The sequence below is a fragment of the Scomber scombrus genome, chromosome 23 (assembly GCF_963691925.1).
Source record: "Scomber scombrus chromosome 23, fScoSco1.1, whole genome shotgun sequence".
In the NCBI taxonomy this organism is placed as follows: domain Eukaryota; kingdom Metazoa; phylum Chordata; class Actinopteri; order Scombriformes; family Scombridae; genus Scomber; species Scomber scombrus.
In genome coordinates, this window is record NC_084992.1 from 17923042 (window position 1) to 17931863 (window position 8822).

Here is an 8822-nt window from a genome sequence, read left to right on the forward strand (position 1 = left end):
TGTCTATGAAGCAAACACCACTACATTACTTAAAGAGGAACCATCCCTGTATCTGGACAGATCTATCAATCTATGGGCGTTTTTGGTAGAGGAACTAAGTGGTTAGATGTCCACTCTACTGTACACGAGTGTCCTTGCAAAAGGTGTGATCAGCTCAGGCATGTCATGCAACACTTGTACATGCATGTACATCTTTGCTGACTTACAGAGACCACAGACTTATTTAGTTTTGCAGAAGTTGTTTCTCTCTGATTCAAGATAACTTCTCATTTTGATAGTTTCATGCATTCCTTAAGACTAGAGGTTAGCAATAATAAAAACCCTCTACCCATCAATGGCACTACCTGCAAAGATTATATTTAAAATTTATACTAACACATACAACAGGGTCCCACAGGCAAAGATAAAAACAATAGAAAGCAATTCATGTCGAGTGCATGTAGGGATGCAGAGAGGAGTTCCCCCAAGTATGTTAGTTTATTGTCTTAAATGAGGTAAATGCAGTGAACAGAGTGGAATCATTTAGAAGCATTTAAGAACTTGAACACAGCCTGGCTGTGCAGAGATGCATGACTGCACAGACATTGCAGGAGCAGATAAGTCAACTATCCAGCCAATAGATCCACTCTGAGCCACTGCTTCTTTGCATACTGGCTCTCTGTCCCACAGCCATTATGCAGGGAAACTCCAATACAAGATGACATACTATACACCACATGGAATTCATTCATATTGCTACAGGACATTTCAAACTTCCTGATGAGGAAATAATCAGGATTCCTTTTTTCCCCCACCATCTACTCCAGTTGTATGACTATGCACTCGTTTTGCACCTGCTTCCTGTCTTTCTCCCTCCTCATGGTATCATTCCTGGTGAGTGCCAGCGTTTCAAACAGCTTCAAAGACTGCAGACACTTTTTCTACATGCAGACACCACCTGTCGGGATCAGAGGAACAAGCTTGAAGAAGATCTGCCAGAGGTATGCAGACAAACTGCGCTACTCCACGTTGTATGACAGCAGTCGCCACCTCCCCCTCTACTCAGCCTACATCTTTAAGAAGTCTGATGGGAAGAGGAGGATGGACACACCCTGGATGTATGAGCCTCAGGTATAGACAGCAGCACTGTTTACTGTTAGGACTGAGAGAAGCTGATTGGTTGTGTGGGCAGTAATGCAGTTATGCTATGTCAGATGAAGATGAACTGTCATACAATTTGTGTTTCAATTTTGCTCTACTGACTTTTGAAGTAATAACAGCTGGTTATTAAAGACCCCACAGTTTACACATACAGAAAAACAGAGGCATGGATCATTTGTTTATTAAGGGATATTTTAAAGCTTGGGTTAAGTGCTTGAGGTTATTTTGGAGACTTTTTCTATCAAGATCATAACTTTTAGAGAAAGAAGTGGCACTTGTTTAATCCAGATTTCATTAGGGATACGACAACTTAAGACCTTCCTGTATTGGTTTAAGTGTTCAGTATGACCTTCAGGCTCTAGTCACTTAAAAAAGAAAAAAAAAACCTTTCTTTTTCTTCTTTTCCCTACAGTTGGTTTCTGAAGATGAGAGTGGTAACATGAGGACACTTCCCCTTACAGATGACACACCCCCTCTGATTGAGGACAGCCAGGCTGTGTTGGAGGACTATACAGATGCTGTGCAATATAAACGTGGTCCACTTAATCCAGACCTGCACCAAGCAGAGCCAGATGACAAATCCTCCACCTACACCCTGACCAACGTGGTCCCATTAATCACAGACGTCATGGACCTTTCCTGGAATCCATACTTGGACATTGTTCGCCGTCGCCTCAACAACTTCTGCTTTGGCAAATCTTTTATGGTGACAGGGGTGACCATCTCTGGGGCAACCATCCAGAAAGATAAAAGAGACCGCTTGGCTATTCCAAAACATTTGTGGCTGGCGTACTGCTGCCCACAGTTTGATCGTAATTCACCGTACGAGGTGAGGTTCATGTTTCCCAGTTATGGGGGCTATGCACTGAATGAACAGACTGGACACAGTGTGGTGGAAGTCCCTCTGAAGACTCTGGAGGTTTTCCTAAAGAGCCAAACAGACATAGACAATGATGTGACTATTTTTTACAAGGGCTGTGTGTCAGAAAACCTCTTCAAAAAGAAGAGAGACCTGATTAGTGTTTCAGTATGAGGGGAGATCTTGAAGTGGATTCACAGACACGATGAAGCCTAACCTAATACTGAAATGTACCTATAAACTGGACTAACACCCAATAAACTTTAATAGTGAAAGTGTTAATTAGTCCTGACTTCACATATCTTTAATAAATTGAATTGGCATCATTTTAAGAAGGTATAGGGCCATTTCTTGACCTATGGGGCAGGTTAACATTCCGATTTTATGGTCGCCCCCTGTGTTAGGGAGAATGGGCCACAGCAGAAGATATTAACTTGCACCTCCAAATGAAATAAGATGTTATGGCATACTAAAGTGATACCTTGTGATTAAGCATCAATTTCCACAAAGTTATGGAGACTCATAATAAAGATATTAAGAGAAGAACTGTCAAAATCAAAACATCAGAGCCTGAGATATCCTGACTTGTATACAGTAAATACTAAGCTATAAAAAGACTTCCAACATTTCCCATTATGCAATTCAATAGCATCGTTCATTTGAGCTTCCTTGCCTGTTAAACAGTTAGGTCTTTTAACCCCACTTTGTTACATAGGCTTGCTGATAAAAATGTGCAGTTTATAACTGATGACATCATCAGGGTTTTTGCCCCTTTAATCCAGTATATCAATCCAAGGCAGAATTAACCGATTGATAATTGGTCACATCATTTGTTTTGTGTATTTCGTGTATTTTTGGCTTAGTTTGTGTTATACTAATTCACACATTCATGTATATTCAAATGAGAGGAAAGTCTCTATGTTAGTCAAATGGGCCCTGGTTATCTGGATTTTATGGTTCAGCTGTTCAAATCAAACTTAAACAATGTTTATAGCCCCTGAAAAACTCTACCTCATTTGTGCTCTGTAAACCTGCACAGTGCTGAACAAATTAATGCTAGTTGATTGGCAAACTGGCTTTGCCCAACATTAAGAAAATGCCATAAAGACTATCTGTCTCTAAAGCACTAAAGCTGGTGAATGATGCAACAGGCAAGAAGAGGGTGACAATTTTTTTTTTTAGGCTTTAACAACATGAGTACCTCTGACATTCTGTGGTTCCCTTTGGTCATCAATCTTCTGCATTTTACGGGAAGTTCTTGCACTGTACAGTATGACATCAGAAACAGTCCTCCCTGGGCCACACTACTGTCACTATACTCTGATTCACACACCACGGTTGAATGTCTAAGTAGCCTACTGGTTTAAACATATTAAGAATGTTGGGTGCTTGTTTGTAAGTTGATTATGAATGCTGAATTTAAAACATTAACAACTATTAATTTTAACTTTCACTGAAAAAAACATTTTAACAACTTTATCAAGCATTACATATAGATCATTGGTTATTGACAATGCTTGATAGACCCTTCATATGACTTTTAACTATATCAGTGCCAAACACCTGAGTAGAAATCTTTACCGGATGCTGTTGAGATATTTTTCTTTCATGGTAGATATTTTTTTGTTTATAAATAAAAATGAATAAAAACCATGCTATTTTGTAATTATTTTCAAAAATATCCCTGCATTCATATTATAAGTTTTCTCCAATTCTTTTGATTGTTGGGGGAGACTCTAATTTCCAATGCGTTGTCTAAAAAGGAAAGGAAGAACAGGAAAGTCGGTGACAATCTTTGGACAGTTTAGTGACAGGTATAGCTTGCATCACTCTGTTGAGTGTAATTTAACAGTCAAATGCTATGTCAACAATGGTTCAATGTTTTGTTTGATCTACGAGGTCCATCTACAGGAGACACTCTTGCACTCTGACTACTATACACTTTTATTATACTTTTTGGACATACTAGACTACCAACTGTTTTTAACCACTCTTTTTTGTCCCATTTTTCACACTATTAAGTGTTATCATTATGCACTTTATTGCCTTAATAGGAAACATTGTTACCAACATGAGGAGCTGAACCTTGAAATATTTGGTTGAAACCATGCTTAAGTATTTAGAGTGACAGCAGTAAATGAGAATCCAAGAGACTGACTATGAACGGATGCTCACCAATTAAGTTTTTACAGGGCATTCTGGTTTGAATCTGGCCAGTGACATTTGCTGCATGTCATCCTCCCATTGGTCAGTCTCCACTTACTCATATTCAATAAATTATTCCTGGAAAGTATTTTTTAAAAAGGAGTTTATGTTTGACCAAGCTCTTATTTTTACTTATTGTCTGAACTTGATGTTCACTATTACACAATAAGCAAGTTTCAAGTCTCCTAAATGATTTTCATACGATCCAGAAAATGAATGAAGAGCAAATGGAACAATAGAAAAGATACACTCAAAGTATACTTGCAGTAAAAGGTAAAACAAGTAAAACCACTGGTGGTTCTGTAATGCCCTAAAAAATATGGAGATAGCTGTGAATTGTAATGTTTTCACAGGCAAATTTTTAAAAGGCTTAGTTTAATTGATGCAATTTTAATAGTTTTTAAACAACAGTGGAAGACAGATTTTCAGGCTTTGGATTTTACTAAATTTCTTTCTGATTTTACTGAGTTGGAAATAGTCTGGCTTCACCAGAGTTCAAAGTTCTGCAGGAGGAGGTGGAGGCTGAGAACGTCATTGTGAAGAAAAAGAAGAAGAAGAAGAAGAAGGAGAGAATGTGTGCATTCTTCCGTGGCATTTGGAGGAAAATGTCATGCTGCTGCTTCTGAAGCATAATTCACATCAATGTAAATAATTGTATATACTATTTAAGTGCATGAAATAAATGACACTCAAAAAAAAGATATTGTTATTAGTAATATATATACAACACTGGGTTTGGTGGGATACCAACCAATGAGAAAATAAAGCCAGTGTCAACAAAACACAAAGGTTAATGGTTACATTCACAGTTTTCAAGTCAATCTGAAAACATTAAACATTACTTCCTCCTTTCAATACTGAACATGAGATCACAAATATATAGTTTTGTTTTTGTTAAAGGCTCGGCCATTTCCTAAAACACCTGTGCTGGTATACAATGTGATTAAACATAACTTGATTTGACATGTGATTAAATGAAAGCATTCGTTTTGGATTGTATTATGTGCTCGGTGCAGGGGCAAAAAAATACATTTGTTCCCCACGATGAAACTGACTTTGCCTCACTGTAACCAAGTTTCTCCTGCTAGGATATTTTTTTGGCCTGATTGCTGCCAGTGGCTAAACCCTATCCATTTGCATCGATCTCCTTTGAAGAGAGATGCAGATGAGCTTAATGAGTGGGGAGCCTGCCGTAACCGCCACTTTGTGTGTGTGTGTGTGAGAGTGAGTGTGTACGTGTATGCATATTTGGGATTTTATGCTTGTGCATGACTGTATGTATGTGTACACCAGGCTGTTTTGGTCCAGTGTATGTGTGTGTGCCGCTCTGCCAGAAAGTGTAATGGCAATGACTGGTGTTGTCTCCCCTGGCACACAATAGCCTGGAGACCAAAATGTCACTCGACAGGCCTGTCTCTTCTATCTCTCTCTTCTTTCCTTTTTGCTGAAAGGGATGTAATGACATAGACGAGTGACAGAGCTGGAGCATGAAGAGCTGTGACACTGGGACACAATACATATCTCTTGAAAAACTCCTTAAGCTTTAACAACTAAACAGCTCAGAGACATGAAAGTGTCCTAACAGATAATAGATAGATAATTGGCTGTAGTTGTGGCTGCAACTGTCAAGCACAGCAAGAAAAGCTTTCGGCACACAAAACACAAGACATCATTACTTGCATGGTGAACCCATCTTGTTTTCTTGCTGTATTTTCACTCTCAGATACAAGAAAGTCAGAGTGTGACAGTGGAAGAGATGGATGACACTTCCAGATGACTTTGAGGTCTTGCCAGTGTTTCTGTCTTGTTACCTGTTGAAGAAAAATAAAGCAGAATCTTTATTTTATATGTTGACAAGACAGGATGTAGATGTAGATGTAGATGTATCACTTCCATATAAACTTAACAGATAGCTAAGAAGGATGGGAAATTGGTTTGTCCAAACAACCCATGGCAAAAAAGGGAGATATTCAAGGTGTGCATATAAGGTTTTTAATGTGAATATGAATACCAAGGCAGCAGCAACCTTTGTTCTTTTTCTGGATGAAAGCTCTATCTTTGACATTGTCATACTGCTAGTGTTACTGTCATGTAAATGTGTAAATTGCAACACAATTTCCATTTGCTGGAAGTGCTCATTGCTCACAGTTTCCATTTACTGGAAGTGCTCATTCAGTTTCCTCTTTTAAAGCTACTGGTGTTTTTCTTGACTGTTTTCATGAAAGTCAAATGTTTACTCAGATGGGAGCTCGAGCAAACAATCTGAGGTGATCAGACACATACATGCACCCACGTCCACACAAACATGTTGAGGTTTTGTGGAGAGTAAAGCAGTAACCAGGGAGGAGAGGCGAGCTGAATCTGTGATGACTGCCTTACCAAAGGCTCTGTGGGATCCTGCCCTTTTCTCCACCAATGAGAGAACAATAGGACTGATGCCTTTGTTATTGGCCAATGGCAATGCACTGTATCAGTTGGGTGGCAAGACGTACATTGCTTTGCATAATGACTGCTGATCACAGAGAGCTGTGTGTGAAACCTGTAGCAACTGTTTGAGTTAGATGGCCAGGTATAAGGACAATTGTAGCAGCTCGCAGGGATATACTTTTAAAGAGGAGAGTTTAATTAACATCAAGAATAGCGTTGCTTGTGATTTTTCCTTCTGCAGAAATACCCTTCTGGCACACATCCAGGATCTGACAGCATGGAACCCATACCTACTATGGCATTTTGGGCACAGATAGTTTTACTGCTACTCAATATAATGACATTATCAGTCAGAGGGAGAGTGGAGAAAGAGTTGTCTCCAGAGTGCAGAGAATTCCTCTACATGGCAACACCACCGTCTGGACTGGAGCACCCCTCCCTCCATTACATTTGTCAGCGTTATAACAGGAAGCCACGCTATGTGACTCTGTACAACACCGTGGACCACATACCTGTCTACTCTGCCTACACCTTCAAACGCACGGATGGGATGAAATGTGTGGATGTGCCTTGGATGTATGAACCTCAGGTAAGACCATAAAGTTTATGTGCTGTAACATCAGCAATCTTTTTCTGTATTGAAATCATGTTAGTTTTGTTGTCCAAATGCTTTAGTTCATACAGATGTCAGATATCACATTGATCATATCTCTTTACCTTCATCCTCTGATTTGTCCCGGGTCTGTCTGTTCTGTCTACACAGCTATCCACATCCTCTGATACAGATGAGATGCAGCCCTTCCCACGTGGTTACATGCACCTGAATTTCGAGGACGCCCAAGCTGTTCTGGATGATTACACAAACGCCATCTTCTACGAACGCGGTACCCTCAACCCAGACGAGCATCACGATGAGCTCGATGACAAGGCCTCCACCTACACCCTGACCAATGTTGTGCCTGTGGTGCCCGAGTTCAACAACGGAGTATGGAACACACAAGAACACATCATCCGCAAACGGCTCAACAACTACTGTCGGGGAACAGCCTACGTCATCACAGGCATCACCACCTCAGGGAAAATGATCCGCCGCCACAACATCAACCGCATTGCAGTGCCCACCTACTTGTGGTCGGCTTATTGTTGTGAGGACTATGACCATAATGCACCATATGATGAGCGCTATAAGTTCCCATCTTTTGCTTATTATGGCCTCAATGATAAGAATAATGAGATAGTTGAAATCCCTGTCCAAAAGCTTAAGGAGTTCCTTAGGAAGACAACTTATGTAGACCAGAACTTTCAGATCTTTGTAGGTGACTGTGTCCCAGTCGCCAGTCAAGTTAAATAGGGAAATATTTTGCTATAGGGTAGCTATTTTGCATTTTTCCTCAACTATCTTAGAATCACATTACATTATAATGTATTGCATCTGGCCAGTTTTTCTCAGAAAAAGTTCATACTTTGTTATGATACAATCTATGAGACTATATATGTTAACAGTGATCTTAGTTAAACAGCTGATTTAGAATAACTAGCTGTTAGAAAATGTAACAGAAATGTGCTGTCCTTGTCAAATATGCAGTAATAAAACATTGCCCATCTGTGACTGAACTGTCTTTGAAGTTTTTAACACATGCAAAAACACTTCTGTGATATGACCATTTCTCATTATCTTTCACAAGAGTAACAAATTATAAAAAATGTGCTTGCCCACTAAAAAAACAGGAAACAAAATGAAGACTTTGAGGGCTTTTTTTCGGGGGTAATGATTTCACACTTCTCATTGTATCTAAGCTTCTTTCAGAATGAAACAATATACTGTATAACTAACAGTACACATAATCTAATTAAAATTGCCAACACTTTTATATTGTAGGTTAAAACTGTTTGTGGTCCTCACACCTAACACACTCAAGAACAGCTCATTGGTATACATACTGGATGTAGAATCTATACTTTAGTTTCTATTACTTAATAGTCATGTAAAAAAAAAAAAGAAAAAAAAGATGGTGTGGATTTAGAGGATCCGAACATCTGTCTGTCCTCTGACATATGGATTGCCATTATTATACATTCAAGTTTCTCCATTACATGCTTTTTTACTCTAACCCTCTCTCATCTCACAAAAACAAGACTTAATGAACTTAATGCAAAACGTAATTACTCAAAGTATAATACCTTGAAAGAA

General features: G+C 39.2%; 2 protein-coding genes across 2 annotated transcripts; both read left to right on the forward strand.

The window, feature by feature from the left end:
* The first annotated feature begins 816 nt into the window (after window positions 1-816).
* On the forward strand, window positions 817-2173 carry si:dkey-85k7.11 (endonuclease domain-containing 1 protein). Its single transcript, XM_062444490.1, has 2 exons — window positions 817-1110; window positions 1553-2173. Exons 1-2 carry the CDS (start codon window positions 817-819, stop codon window positions 2171-2173), a joined length of 915 nt encoding a protein of 304 aa, XP_062300474.1.
* A 4795-nt stretch (window positions 2174-6968) lies between these two features.
* si:dkey-85k7.10 (endonuclease domain-containing 1 protein) lies at window positions 6969-7982 on the forward strand. The gene is made up of 2 exons (XM_062444491.1): window positions 6969-7220; window positions 7395-7982. The coding sequence occupies exons 1-2, from the start codon at window positions 6969-6971 to the stop codon at window positions 7980-7982; spliced, it is 840 nt and encodes a 279-aa protein (XP_062300475.1).
* The last annotated feature ends 840 nt before the right edge of the window (window positions 7983-8822 follow it).